Raw genomic sequence first — 15,374 nt, forward strand, 5'->3', positions numbered from 1 at the left:
CTTCAGGCTCCACTTCTAATTCTGGTTCTCTTGCTGTTTTCACTACATGTGCAGTCACTTCCTCCACTGAAGTCTTGAACCCCTAACCCTACCTCTAATCCAAATTGGTTCCTTTTCAGTAGCTGGGTTTTTTTTTTAATGTTCAGACAAAATGTTGACAGATTCAGTCCTGGATTTCTAATTTAACAGTTCATTGATCCTAAGCTTCTTTGAGCATTATTTTCATCATACTGTTATGACTGTCAATGTAACACTGTATTCGGGAATTGTTGGCATACTGAGGAGATGACTTTGATGCCAGTCTTTGGCATGGCCACAGACTCACAGAGCACAGGAAGGAGAACTGTTGAGGAATTGCTAGGCAGCTGCACAATATCTCAGGTGTGTTTTTGTCTCCTTCCTGTAGCAGGTACCTACAAAACTTGGGTGTGGCTAGTTCTATTGTTTTTAGTCTGCAACTAATTGACAGTGACTGCAACTCATCAGCCAGCTATGGAATCCTGAACCAGCCCAAGACATCATTTATTGTTTTGTTGGTGTGACATAACTAAGCAGAGGCAAACAGAATATAAAGAGTTCACTACAGGAGTATGAATAAGAGAGAAAGAGAGAGAGAGAAATAATTTCTGATTGGCTGGAGAGAGTGCCTGTTAATCAGTGAGTGGTTATTTTGAACAGAAAAGACAGTTGGAAGAGGGCTTTTTTGAGAGGCAGAGATTGAGTGAGCAACTCTGTACCTTCTGAGGAGATTGTCAGACAGATGTGGCTGGTCTAATCTATGTTCCCTTGTTGCAGTTTAACACAGACACACAGGGATATTGGTCATCTTTGGGGAAAATACATTGTTGGCAAGAGGCAGTGAGGCTTCTTATTCAGTCAGTACCCAAAAAGGTAAGGGATTCTTCTGAGGGTCAGAAGGAAAAATCCTGACCATAATCCATGTGAATAAGGAATAATCATGTGGTTATGGTAGATTGTCCTTAGTCTGGTGTTAGGCAAAACTGCTAAGATTTTACTTTAGAGTAAATATATTCTCTCAAACTATATAGTGATGAAGGAATTCTGATAACTATAGCATCAGGAAGTGCACAGGATTTGCAGAAATCGATATTGTAGCTATAGCTGGTCAAATTGTATGAGTTTGCCTAACCATATAGGTTCCAACTCTTGATGATTAGTTACATGCTACTGATGAAATAATATCACTGTTACTTCCTTACCCTTGGTGGTGTCAGTTAACATTTATGAGACATTTCTGAGAAATATGTGAGGTTATTGAATGTGACAGTGGCAGAAGTTTTGAAATCATTATTTATCTCGATGTTTCCTGGAAGGCTCTTATTTATATATATACCCATCCACACAGGTAGAAATGTGCTTTGTATATTGGTCAGCATCTAAAAAAAATGTCTATTGCTAGATTTTTCAGGATTTTTGGAGGATGCTTGAAATATAATCCCTACTTCAAAAATAAGCCCTAGTTACTGATTCCTTGGCACAGCTAATCTGGTCACGGGCGGGTGGGGGGGGGGGGATCATGGAAAAAAATAAGACAGCCCCTGAAAATAAGCCCTAACACATCTCTGGGAGCAAAAATTAATATAAGACCCTGTCTTATTTTCGGGGAAACAAGGTATGCAAGCTCCTTCTGCCATCATGGGCTAATATGCCATAACCACAAAGGATAAGAACTGCCCTACTGGTAACAGAGTGTGAGAAGTAAAGCTGCTTTAGATCCAGTTCTTGAAATTATATGGCGTGGGTTTTATACTCTTCTCAGAAAAGGGAGAACAGCTACATTCTATTTCAGCAGCATTTTAGGGACCAACAAGATCTCTGGTGTATGAGCTTTCATGAGTCAAAGCTCCCTTTGTCTGACTCTCATAAGCTGAACCCCCCCCCCCCCATCTTGCTGGTCTCTAAGGTACTGGGTGGACTTGAATCTAGCCATTGTACCGCAGACCAAAACAGCTGCCCTGTAAAACTATGGTAGGCAACATTTGGGGGCTGCTGATATTACTATCCATGCTCTACCCCCACTTCTTTACTCACATACCCTGAGTTTGACTATTTCACCATTATCCACTGGTAATCCTTGGTCATTTCTCTGCCTCCGCAGCTCTCTTTAGACATTATGATTGCATATTCCAGGAGCCTGCTAACTTTGTGTATTAGAGATCTGTGTTACTCATAGTTCTTCTGATATATATATTTACTGAAGGGCAACAGGTATATTTGGTATATATAATCCTGTCAAGCAAAGTAATGAGGAAATGTGGATTGTGCGGCACATCAAATTAGAATAGTTTATCTCTCAAAAGGCCAGCCGTTTTACCTCAGAAGTTCATAAAAACATAAGGATAACTTTACTTAAACTGAGAGAGAAAACATACAGTATATACATTAACAAAGTATCACAAATATATAGTTACATGCATTGCTCATGCTTTGTTACAGTTTGGTTGTGTTACAATATCTTTTAGTATATAGTCAGAACACATTTATATATCATTTGGTTTACAGAGCACAGAGAAACATCTTTCTACTTAGATTGTCAGTCAGGCAGTCTCAAGAGTGTGTGTGAGGAAACAGAACACTACCAACGGATTTTAACTGTCACCTTTAGAATGTTCGTGCAGCTTCCCAGAATTTCCTGCTGCTTCTGCTGCTGCTGCATGCAAGCAAGCCTGGAAATTCCAACATTTACCATGTTTTCTGAAAGTGGAAATGAGCAGATTTTGCACATGAGTACTGCTTGTACACATGCCATCCCAAGTCTTGATTCAAGCAGAGAATGTATTCTTTGCCTCTTTGGTAATGCATGGTGACTATGCATACTAGTAGAACCCACATATGATTGCCAGCATCCTGGTATGTGTTATTCTTGTGTTTGAAAAAAGCCTATCCTCCTGCCTGTTTGGTGGGATTAATTATGATGTTGAACAATATCACAGTATATAGAACTTCAGGACAGGTTAGGACTGTGAATCATAGACATCTCTGTGATGCATGGATCTACCGCTCACGAGGACAAATTGGATCATATATCCCCAGGTGCTCGCCATTTAGTCAATGGGGGGCAGAAAATTGCCCCCCACACACACACTTCTAGCTTGGGGCTGTGGGTGCAACACTTACCTGCCAGCAGGATCACCACCAGCAGCAGCAGCCATGAGAGGAGCCCACACAGGACATGACACTCCATGCTGGTGCCCCGACAGTGCTCAGGTATAGATGACCCAGCCAGGCAGGGTGCTCGCAGCCCCTGGCCTCCTCATTGTCATTGCCCACCCCTGATGGCAGCCATGCAGGCCAGCACTGAGGTTCAACAGGTGAGCGGGCAGGCAAGTGCGGCTGGCCGGACTGTGGGGCCAGGCTGGGCAAAGCAGGGTGGGGACCACAGCAGGCCTTCCCTGCGCCTTCTCTGCTCCCTGCTTTCTGGGTGCCACTTCTGGGCCCACTATCCTGCCCAACTACCCCGGGCCTGCACTCGCCGATGCTTTCCCGTGGGCCTTTTTGCACTGCACATGCTTGGCTCTGGCAGGTGGCATGGTGCTCCTGGACTTGGCGTCCCACAGGCCCAGCTAGCACACCTGCAACTCCCTGCAGTTCCACAGTCCCAGCCTGGCCCTTCCCCACAGAGGCAGCACCACCTAGCACCTCCCAAGCCCCACCACAGCCACCGGCAACTTCTGCCTGGCGTGTGGGCATGGGGAGGGGTGCCTCTGCATGCATGCAGATTGCCGCAGCCTGCTGGGTGATGTGTGCAGGGGGCGCCCATGGGGCTCCACATACACCCCGTTGTCACAGTTGACCTTTGGGCTCCTCTGGCCAGTCTCCAACAGCCTCTTCTGTGGATGCCGATGTTTGACTGCTTGTGGAACTACCTGCTGCCTGATATCCAGGTGGGGGCAACTTGAGAAAGCTTCAAAAGTCGGATATGACACGTATGGGGCCAGATCAATGGCCACTGGCCATGGGCAACTAAATGGAACCTCCCTGTTCAGAGGCAGCATACCTGTGAAGATCAGTTTTGAGGGGGGGGCTGTGACAGTGAGGGGCGGCCAGTAGGTACCATGGCCATTGGCAGGTGAGGGGGCTTAATGTTCCAGTGATGAATAGAGGGTGGTACCTTCTTCTGCATCCACCCAAGACCTAGTTGGACTGAACATTCCCTAGTAGATACCCTATGCATGAGTTACAGTGAAGGTATGTGCAATCCATGTACAGTGTATGCTTGGTTGTTCTCTGTATGTTTGTTGTGTGATTTTCATGTCACAGTCAGCACATGCTTGCTCAAGGTTTCATTCATAAAGTGAATGTGCACTGGCTCATGTTTACAAACAGCCGAACACCTGTTCAGGTAGAGTATACATGTGTTCAGTGTAGCATGTGAATAGGGCTAGAGAGGACTTGTGTGAATTTCTCCTTTTCCACTGCTCCAGAAACAGCTGTTGTTTGGGTCTTAAGATTATTCCGTGTGCCAGGGGTCAGGGGTGCGCTGTGCCCTCCCTCTTCTAGTGCACCTGTTGGACCAGTATCCCAAGCACTCACAGGGTGTACCAAGCTGTATAGGTAGGCCAACAAGATTGCAAGAGCCCCGCTGGATCAGAGCAAAGCTCTATCTAGTTCAGCATTGCCATTTCTCCTGGGTAAAAATGGCAGCTTTGGACTGTATGGCATTTCACCCAGCTGAGCACCCTGCCTTCCCCAGATTTTACCCTCAAAACACTAGAAGTTTTCCAATCTGAAGGTTGTGGTGGGAAAAGAGGGCCGCCCATACTCGGGGGGAGGGGGATTTTGTCCCGGCCTCCAATTTCTCTCTGCTGTGATGCCTGACAATGCTCTGCACCACATCCAAGTTCCTGCAAAGTCTCCTGGCCATCATGACACCAAAAGTTTCCATCAATCCATTGTATTTTCCCTGCAATATCTATCAATTCAAAGTTTTATTATGTGTTAGGATATGTCAGGGCTACATCAATATGTTGCCTTGGGATACACAGTTGGCTATGATGGCCTCAATAAAACTGCAGTTGGCTATGATGGCCTCAATAAAAGATCACTGCACTGCTGGTATAAAGCTACCTTATAGTGTCATCTAGTGGAATTGATTTGTACTTACAAACACACTCAACTCATAAAACTGCTTGTGTAAAGAACCATGAAGCTAAGTGGCAAAATGTCTGCCTTTCTTCCTGTGTACTGCTTTTGTATGTGATTAGGGCAATTCCATTTAAACACAAAATGGTTGCTGTGGAAAGCTACTTTGGCCCTTGGTTGTGGTTCACAATTAAGGTTGCCAACTCTACACATAAGAAGCAGGGTAAGAGAAGGTAGTAGAAAAAGAGCTAAAGTCAGTCATGTGCCAAAGATTGCAGGCACATTTCAAGACAGACAGGTGATGGAAAAGCTTGAGGCAACTGTAGAATAAAGTTTTTTTATTCTGGAGTTTTATTTTTAAAAATGTGAAGGTTTATTTCCAGTAGCCTCATGTGGCAACACACGTAGAGGGGTGTTTTCCTATGCATTTGTCCATCTGAGGATAGGGTTCCAGTCCTCCTCCTGTGCTGAAATCTCTCTCTCACACCATACATTCCCTTGTTGAGCTTCAGGTACATTTTCCATTTCCATACTCATTGCTAAAATAAAAAAAAATCACAGTATTTGTTTTAAGTTTCTTACAATGACAGGCAGCCCCATCCACAAGCCAGATGCCCAGTCGTGGCACTACAGCTGCGCATGGCTGCCACCCCCAAAGAGGCTTCCTGGCAGCATGGGGAGATTCACAAAGAGCAACAGCCTTCCCACTGCTGAGAAGCCTCACTGAGCTGCAGTGGACTTAAGTCAGGACTGCTGCCTGCTGGCGTAACGGCAGCAAAGGCCCTGGCCCCACCCATGACCCACCCCTCCTATGCTGGCAGCACGGGCGCTGGGATGCTGGTTCAGCCGTCACACATCGGTGTGATCACTCTTCCACTGAGGTAAATGCCCTGGGGAAGGCAAATCTGCCAGTGCGGTGGCGTGCAACTCCCAGAAGTGGATTCCCTCCCCCCTTTGGATGGTGTTCTGAATCAGATTAATTACAAAGTGCATATGATATTTAAGATTATGATATTAGTGTTCGTGATCATGATGGTTATGGGGCCATAAATCAATGACAGAGTATCTACCAGGCCCAATCCTAGGCTTCTCCAGTTTTAAGAAGGATCAAGCTGAAGATGTTGTGAAAGAACTCTACCTGAGAACCACTGCTAGTTACAGCAGACAGTGTGACTTTGCTGGAACAAAGGTCTGGTTCAGTATAAAGCAGTTTGGGGTAGGTGGGTATGTACAAAGCATTTATTACTTCAGAATTCCTCATGTGCAAAATTATCCAGTCAAAGCTCAACGGTTTAAGAAAGCTTAGACTAGAGCAGCAGCATAGGACTGCACTTTATTAGTGATAAAGAAAGAATCCTTGCATTTGAATTCACTGTGTTTTTGACTGTGTTTCAGTTATCTGAATTATTTCATGAAATACAGAGGTTTGGAATCATTCTGAGTGACACAGCTGGGTAGCAGACAGCTTATAATATGCAAGAGCTCAATACCATAGGTGAGTGGATAGCATTTGCACTTTGCAATTCTGCTGCTCTGAAACCACCTGAGAAGAGTAACTGTGTTGGTTTTAGTTCTGCACAAGTGGGAGGCCCACAAAACTTGTGGGGGATAATCCCATCCCCCCCAATCATGGCTCCAGATCCCACTTCCGATCTTAAGCTCTACTTTAATCCTGGCTGCTGCAGCGGAGGACACCAGGAGCTGCTTTGAGGCAGAGCTATTTCCAGGCATTGTTGCCACTGAACCCAGAGTAGCACTTGCTGCCACAGCTTGCAACAAAGCTACCTCTGGCATCTACCACCATGGAAGCCAGGCCCAGAGCAGTTCCCAGGTTCTCTGAAATGGCAGCGGCTACTGCCAGTTCAACTGGTGCATGTGTAGATAATGGGTTTTTTTTTCAAATTACAGGGACAAATGTAAATCCTCAATGTATTTTTCAACTTTTCAGTATTTTCTGCAAACCTAAGGAAATCCCCAAGTTTGCAGAAAAATCTATTTAGTGTTCGTGAGGTTCCAATTTGCAGATTTAGGTATCCACAAACAGGGGTCACATGTATCTATAAGCTATATAGATAAATGTGCACAGAGATGCAAGTTTCGTAATCTGAAACTGCTTTACCATTCTTATATAAAGTTTTATCATTGTATATTTTTATATCAGTATATTTTAATTGTTGGGATTCTATATTGTAATGGCCTTTGGCTGCAAACAGTAAAGTATATGGTATGAATGGTCATATTATGGAAATACCTAAGAAAGTGTCACTTTTAGTTCTTTTAGAACATATTTCAGGGCCCCAAAAGAAAAGTTTCCTATGATGATTCCATGGCCAGGACAGAAAACCCTAGATCTGTCACAATTATATAATCTCCATACATAATTTTAGTTTTCAAGGCTGGTATTATAATGTAGCCCAGGTCTCTGTGAATCCATCTGAACCCAAATGTGTGGCAGATCGTAATACTCACTAATATTTTACTCGATTGTCATTATAATATATTGTTCTGGTGTTTAGGGCTTGCTTTGCTGGTGGGCAAGTTGGATGTTTATACAGGAGTGTACTGAACATCTGTGTGCATCTACGGATGTTTCTACAAACCTCTTAAAACCATATAATGGAAAGGGCAAGGGGAGATCAAGTGCCTGAAGCTGAAATATGCTTCAGAACAGCAAGAAAGGTAATGCTCCTACCAACAAAATTTGCCACATCACAACCTATTATGCAATTAAAATAACCCTGAAATATTTGAGAAATAAGTGTTATATTTTGAGATATATCCTCATTGTGGTGTATGGAACAGTTCACAGTATCATTTTGCTGTACCTTTTAGCACTCTTCTCATTTTTCTCTTCTAGCCACCAGAGTATGAGATTTAGTGACTGCACTTAGCAGTGGGCTCAAGATTGGTTGTTTCCCAGTAACTAGAATTCCCTCATTATCTTTGTGTGTTGAGCCAATATTTTACATCCATACAATAAGAAACAGATATTTACCAGCTAACACCTGTTGTTGCTGTATGAAGTGCCTTTGCCCTGGAGAGAAAAATGAAAAGAAAAATTACTTTGCTAAATGTGCTACTTTTTGTGATGACTCCTCATGGACTCCCCAGGGCTCTCAGATGCCTATCTCCTCAAATATTCAGTGGAATCATGATCCATAGGAACCCAACAATTAAAGGTTATCTAATTCACATAATCTTTCAGAAGGTAAGCATTGTCTTGCTGGTTTAGACCCAAGTAGTTGATGTTTTGTTTCCATGTAGAGCAGCAAAAATAGGGATATAACCACTTTTCCACATGGAAAATGGCATGGGGGAAAGGCAGGAATACTCCTCCCATGGTGGTTTTTCAAGTTTGTTTGGGCTATCATTTAGTTTTAAAAAGTCATTCCCTAAAGCTGCTGTGTGGCCACAGGGAACCAGAGTTTGGGGAATTCAGACCCAACTAATTAAAGACCGAAACATGTTTTTTGGACCATTCAGTATGGCTACTGATGTTCTTGTTTTAGCATAGATTTCAGATTTCAGAAACCTTTAATAGACATTAGAGAAAAAAAAACAGTAAAAGTTTTAGTATAGTAGACAATTGTATTACCATCCACATGCTGCACGTGGCAACATGGATCTTTTACAAAGTCCTTTGATCACCTCATAGAATGGGACATATCTCTGAAGTATGATATTCCAGTTGCCAATAGTTGTGCAACTGAAGTGTGAAGGAAGTGATATCAATACCAAGAGAACTTACTTCAAAGGCAGGAGGTGTAAGCAGCCAGACCCCTCCCACTAAAAAGTGCCATAAAGGTATGGGGACCAAAGACTGGCATAAGAGCAAGACACTGCTCCAAAGAAAAAGGATGCCTCTCGGCTGGAAAGTGGTTAGCACCTGAACTTTTCCCCTGGCCCTAAAGTGTTCCTGGCTGGACAATGGGGCTAGCTAATCTCCACTGTGTTGCCCTAAGGTGATTTAAGCAGTGCTCTGAGCAGACCATTAATTATCCTATCTGTACCCATTCCGGCAATCAATCGATATTCAAGAGAATAGTCCAGGCATTCTCTTGTGTCTTGACGACTCATCAAGTGACTCCTATCATGTTGTTGGAATCCTGGAAAAGCAATCAATTGTTTGTCTCTGGCTGCCCTGCCCACTTAACTCATACAGCCTCAGGACCCATTTCGAGGTATAAATATTGGTCCTTTGGCCATTCATTGGGTGTGTGTTCTGGATCTATGCAAACATCCCCACTTGTGTGCGCACTCTTACCATAGATCCTGGAAATGCTGGTCATTTTCCTCTTCAGAGCTATTTTCACCAAATGCCCCTTCAGGACTGGTAACTATCACCCATCCCTGAAACCCTATCCAACTTTCACCTTTTTTCCTTTTAGTCACCCCTTGCATGCTTTCTATGTGTGTTCATTGCCTACAAATATATTCCTTGTTTTCAATAATAATTATTAATACAGTGCAATTTGTTGATCGTACAACTGCCTTTTATTTGAGAGTTTTCACTCAGGATTATCCTGGTATACACAGGTTATTGATCCTAGGTTACCCCTTCTTGCACTGTCTCTGCAGCTAATCCGCCCCAATTAAAGTGGAGGCATAGGAAAACTGAGGTCTAGGTCTAGCCCAGTGGCGAAGCTACCAGGGGATGGGGTGTGTGCCATGCACCGGCGCACGGATTTGGGTCATGTGGGGGTCGCAAAAATCCCCTCGGTCCCGCCTCCTTTTTCCCCTACCCCCCCCCCATGGTTTCCCCCACACTTACTTTAGGAAACTGAACCGGCTGGAGAACAGGCCTGCCTGTTCTGGTGGGAACTACATTTCCCAGGTGATCCCCCCACAGTGGCCCCCCTGTGGCACCCCCTACACTTACTTTAGGAAACCAAGCAGGCTGGAGAACGGGCCTGCCTGTGTGGGAACTATATTTCTCAGGATACCCTGGGAAATGTAGTTCCCACCAGAACAGTCCTCCAGCCTGCTCGGTTTCTTAAAGTAAGTGGGGGGGGGGGGCAAAAAAAGCCAGAGTGTGCACCGGGCACACTCTGGCCCAGCTACACCTCTGCTCTGGCCTGATACCCCTCACACCTGCTCACCATGGGAAGTACTTTGCTCACTGAGGCCTTAAAGGGACACAATCTAATTACGTTACCCAGTAATGAATAATAAATAATAATAAATTTACCGGGTTACAAGGATTACTGTTGCCTTGAAATTGGGAACCAGCCTAGGGAAACAGAGTGAAAAAATATTAATTAATTGTTCTAAAAAGTCAACTGAGTTTCAAAAACTTTCTAATGTTTAGACACTAGACTCATGGAAGAGTTTATAGTACTTATAGTATAAATCAAACTCGACAAAGTAAGGAGATTTGGGGCACAGTTCAAAGCGAAGTTCCCCTGGGCAAACCCCACTGAAAGGAATTGGATATGTTCAAGCGATTAATGGGACTTCTACAGGAGAATTTGCCGTTGAGTATTGGTTATGTCTTTGGTTGTCTCAGTGCTAGACAGGCAGTTTCTATTCATTTCTCCTTATGTAATTGCCTGAAAAAAACCCTGCATATTATCTAACTGGAATGAAACATAGCAACAAAAGTATTCCTACCTGGTTGTATGTGCTTTGTGAAGATGATGATTGACCCTATGGGGGGAAAAAATCACTACTCAGTTCTGCATCTAATGAAAAAATAGACTGAGAAATGGGAAGCATGATTTCCAAATGAGTCCAAACATTTCTAAACAGCATTTTCTGTTTACTCCTCCTTGTGAAATTAAATAAAAACAGCAGAAGGAAAGTATCTGTACCTGATTGTATGTACTTTGTGATGACTGGCCCTATGAAAAAAAACAAAAAAAACATTACATTACAGAATTGCTATTGATTCCATAATCTTTTTAAACTAGTAAGGCACACATGATCTCAATTACCCAATGATCCACAGATTTCACATTAATATTTTTTGTTTGTGTCTCCCCATCCATCCACATTTTGCATTTGTGTAAATTTCATTCAGGATAATTTTCTTTGTTGCCTTCATACAAAACTTCACACTTGAGATGCCACCCGCATGAAGAATAAGACTGTAGGATACCTTCTGACTCTGTAATTCTATTAACTTACTTTCTCATCTTCTATTAAATATTTTGTTTGATGGCCTTTTATTGAGGATCACCTGAGAAATCTCCACACAAACTTTTGCCACTTGTTTGTTTTTCAACTTAGTTTGTTCCTACTGCATGAAGTGACACTAATGTCTATGCAAGCCATATTACACATTGTTGTGCCCGTTGACCATGCTTCTCCACAGGCTGTCAAGATGAGAATCTGGCTGACATAATCAAAAGGATGAGGAATCACCAATCCAATATAGAGCACGGCAGGGGCGGAGCAAGAGGAAACTGCACCCGGGGCACGCGTGTGGCCTGCGCCCCTGCCACACCTCTGCCCTACCCTGGAACGCCCCGACCACACCCCCACAGGGGCGCGCGCCCAGTGCATCACACACCCCTCCCGCCCTCTTGGCGTTACATCACTGGGGCAGGGGAACGGGCTGTGATTTCATGCAGAGAAGGGATGGGTGCTAAATTCTCCCTTCCATCCTCTTTTATGCCCCCTCAAAGTCCCTCTCAGTTTTTGTCCAGAATCAGCCCTGAAGATAGTTCTCCAGGGAGAAAAAGACAAGGGGAGGCAGTGTTGTGAAGAAACATGGTCAGAGGAAAAGATTCCGTATGCCCACCTCCATTTCCAGTGTATGGCCATGTATCCATCATATTTAGCCAGATTCCAAAACTAGAAAAAACCCAGCCTTTAGATGAAGAAAAAGGAGGCTTACCTGATCGCAGGGATTGTCATATGTAGTTCCCTGTTTAAAATAAAAGTTTGTTGTTGTTATTGGAAAGGGTGTCGTGATTGCATTTTAATCTGAAATGTCTTCCTTTAAACTCTCACATTACTGACTCTTAGCATTCATTTTTTTGGATTAATATACATCTGCATCTTTCATGGAAGTTTCCTGGAGAGACTTTGCTCAGATACATGAAAATGAAGGCTGTGCAGATAGCAATTTTGCTCAGCTCTACAAAGCATCACCGAACTTTAACAACCCCTTCCTGCTCCCTTTTGCTTGTTTACAGTGCTGGAAATCCAGTGTTGTGCAAGCTCTCCCTTCCACTAAGTGCTCATATTTACACTATATCAGATGACCTACAAAAGGGGTGCAAGGAAGTGTTTCCTCGGGGTAAGGAAAATTAGATTTCTCTGCTTTCCTCAGGTATGACTCCTGGGAAGGTCAGGAGAACCTATACATGAAGTGTTCAATATTTATGAGCAAAATTGAATTAATTATACATGTTGCCCTCATGACGACATGTATGAAGTTTTGAAACCAGTTCTGTTATTATTCAGAAAAGAAATGTTATAACAATTCCTTTCACACCACAGACCAGTGTACATTCCCAAATGCTATATTTTTGTTCCAGCCAAGAAACCAACGTGAAGGATTTGCCAGTATTAACATTTGGAGGGAGGGGGTTATTAGTAGAAGCCACGAGACATTTCAGCATCTCCCTGTACATACTCAGCTTTAAGGTATTTGCCTCCTTCTTACCATACTGATATATTATTAGGTAATAAATACTTTTCTAAATATTATAACATACCTGGCCACAAGGTTTGCGACCACTTGAATAAGATCCACTCTGCTTTAAAAACAAGAAACAAAAATTGTACTGCTAGCCTCCGAAAGATATATTCTTAGTATCTTACTCTAATGCTTTAAAATAATAGAATTTAAGCAACTGCCTCAAATGCTGAAGTCATTCTAAAACCAAAATAATGCACGCAGTGATCATTTACACAGAAAACACCTAGATACAGTTTTAAAAGGATGATTACTTGGCTTTTATGTGAAGAAGAGGCAGAGATGTACAGAGTCCAGAAGGCGCCTGGAGACAAAGACTCCTCTAGGCGCCCCCAGGAGCCCCTCCCATCCCTGCTGCAGGGGGCCAATGAAGCCCCGCCCATCTACAGAGCATGCAAAGTTGGGTCTCCCTCAGCCCCACTCCCTGGCCTCCCTGGAGATCAGGGATGTGGCCCCATCTGTATGCTTTTAGCAAGTCCTGTCCTGCCTTGAACTATGTTTTCAAGTTATGGTGAGCATTTCAACAATAACTTGAAAAGATAGTCCAAGGCAGGATTAGGTCTGTTAAAAGCAGAGGGATGGGGCCACATTCCTGATCTCCAATTTGCATATTTAGCAAAGGATCATGGGTGTGTTGTTGAAATGCTCACCATAACTTGAAAACATAGTCCAAGGCATTGACCTTGAAGATTAGGAACGTGGCCCCATCCCGCAGCTTTTAACAGACCTAATTCTGCCTTGGACTATCTTTTCAAGTTATTGTTGAAATGTTCACCATAACTTGAAAAGATAGTTCAAGGCAGGACTGGGCCTGTTAAAAGCAAAAGGATAGGGCGACATCCCTGATCTCCAGGAAGGCACAACGCTGCACGTTCTGCAGGGGAGGGGCGTTCCACCTCCCAGGCTCCTTGCACTGGGGAGGGGGGTGCCCAGGGTGGCTTGAATGCCAGCTGAAAACGCAACCTGCTCTGTGCTTCCTGGAGGGAGGCTGACTCTCTGTTCAAGTAGGGGGGTGATTTTGCACCCCCATGTGACCAGATGGTTACCCCATGTCCCCGGGCAGATACGCCACTGAGAAGAGGTCTATTAGGAAATCAAGAGTACAATTTTTATATAAACATAGGGTTCAACTTGTTTTCTGAAGCACTATTCCTGAATAGTTGCCAACATGGAAAGAACAGCCAAAAATCAATTCCTCCCTTAGCAAAGAGACTAACTGAAAACAAAAGTGCGGCCATGAATCACCAAGGCCACAGTTGCTGCTCGGGAAGGGCAGGAGAAGGCCCTGGCATCCGCCCTAGTAAAGGTGGATGGAGGGCCGCTCAGCCATGTCTCAAGCAGGCAGGGCAACGTCACCAGGGGAGGCTGTCCAAAGCCTACATAAGACCGGGCAGGCCTTTGGGTTCAGACCATGTGCCTTGGCCAGCCAGCAGACTAACTGAAAACAACAAGACTCATAGATTATAATTGTATGAGTACATAGTTCAGGTTTCAGGGGTATTTCATACCGCCCCAGATCAGTACTGTTATTACTGTTTATACATTATGTGCCTTTGAATTGTTTGAAAAATCTTAAATCATCCTTTTAGACGTTTAAAATTAAAATGTAACAATACATAATCAGAACCAGTATACTGAGCAAACAATATATTTGGTTCACAAATTTAAAAAATGAAGAAAAAATACTGAATTAAAGTGATTTCTTTCTAACAGCTTAAGTTTTTAATGCAGCCAATTGTCAACTAAAGTTTTTAATGCAGCCAATTGTCAACTAAAATATTCTTACAATTTTAATTGCTGTTAGATTATTGAAAAAAATTAACCATCTTTTATTTTCATTCTATCTATCTGTTCTATCATCTTTTTCAGATACATCTTTTTCTGATACATTTCACCAAAAGAAATATTTATATCTTTGAGGCTAATATTTAAAAACTGCTGATAATATTTGGCTACTGAGATTTAAGTGAAAATAATTATCCCACCCTTCCTTCAAGTAATTTTTTTACCTCACAGCAATCCTGTCAGTTGGATTAGATTAAGGCATAGTGCCACACTCAAAATTACCTGTGCAGTTTCATGGTAAGTAAGGTATTTGAACTGACATCTACAATATTCTATTTACCATATAACACCAGTTGTCTCTATAATCATGATGTCAAATTTACCTGTGTGCCATAGCTGCTGCTGCTGCTGCTCTGTGAACCTGAGTACTGGCCCTATAAAGAAAACAGACAGTCATGCAATGGTTACAAGGCGATATGGGCATTTTGATTTAGAGAACAACGAGCAGTATACACAAACTACCCCTTTTCCTATACCCATCTTCTAAGAATTTGGTGAGTAAGGTTAGAAGGAGGAGGTGGCGGCAAAGGCAAAAGAGAAAGAGGAGCTTGGATTTATACCCCCCTTTCTCTCCTGTAAGGAGACTCAAAGGGACTTACAAACTCTTTTCCTCTCCCCACAACAGACACCTTGTGAGATAGGTGGGGGTGAGAGAGTTCCAAAGAACTGTGACTAGCCCAGCAGGATTGTAGGAGTGGGGAAACATATCTGGTTCACCAGATAAGACTCCACCACTCATCTGGAGGAGTGGGGACTCAAACTCAGTTCTCCAGATTAGAGT

The 15,374-nt window shown here is 43.3% G+C and overlaps 1 protein-coding gene across 2 annotated transcripts in view; it reads right to left on the reverse strand.

The window, feature by feature from the left end:
* Positions 1 to 5,426: 5,426 nt before the first annotated feature.
* LOC125432373 overlaps positions 5,427 to 15,374 on the reverse strand; it is a 47,286-nt gene continuing 37,338 nt past the window's right edge. The window contains exons 21-28 of one of the 2 annotated variants that reach the window (XM_048495835.1): positions 14,917 to 14,967; positions 12,768 to 12,806; positions 11,942 to 11,971; positions 10,914 to 10,943; positions 10,714 to 10,749; positions 10,292 to 10,333; positions 8,099 to 8,137; positions 5,427 to 5,642 (exon numbers count right to left, since the gene is read on the reverse strand). In XM_048495835.1, coding sequence (XP_048351792.1) covers positions 8,102 to 8,137; positions 10,292 to 10,333; positions 10,714 to 10,749; positions 10,914 to 10,943; positions 11,942 to 11,971; positions 12,768 to 12,806; positions 14,917 to 14,967 — 264 coding nt within the window. In that variant the 3' untranslated portion in view covers positions 5,427 to 5,642; positions 8,099 to 8,101. Of the gene's footprint in view, positions 5,643 to 8,098; positions 8,138 to 10,291; positions 10,334 to 10,713; positions 10,750 to 10,913; positions 10,944 to 11,941; positions 11,972 to 12,767; positions 12,810 to 14,916; positions 14,968 to 15,374 lie in introns of both variants that reach the window. The other variant, XM_048495834.1, reaches the window with a different exon arrangement.

This window comes from Sphaerodactylus townsendi, linkage group LG05 (assembly GCF_021028975.2).
Source record: "Sphaerodactylus townsendi isolate TG3544 linkage group LG05, MPM_Stown_v2.3, whole genome shotgun sequence".
NCBI classification, from domain to species: domain Eukaryota; kingdom Metazoa; phylum Chordata; class Lepidosauria; order Squamata; family Sphaerodactylidae; genus Sphaerodactylus; species Sphaerodactylus townsendi.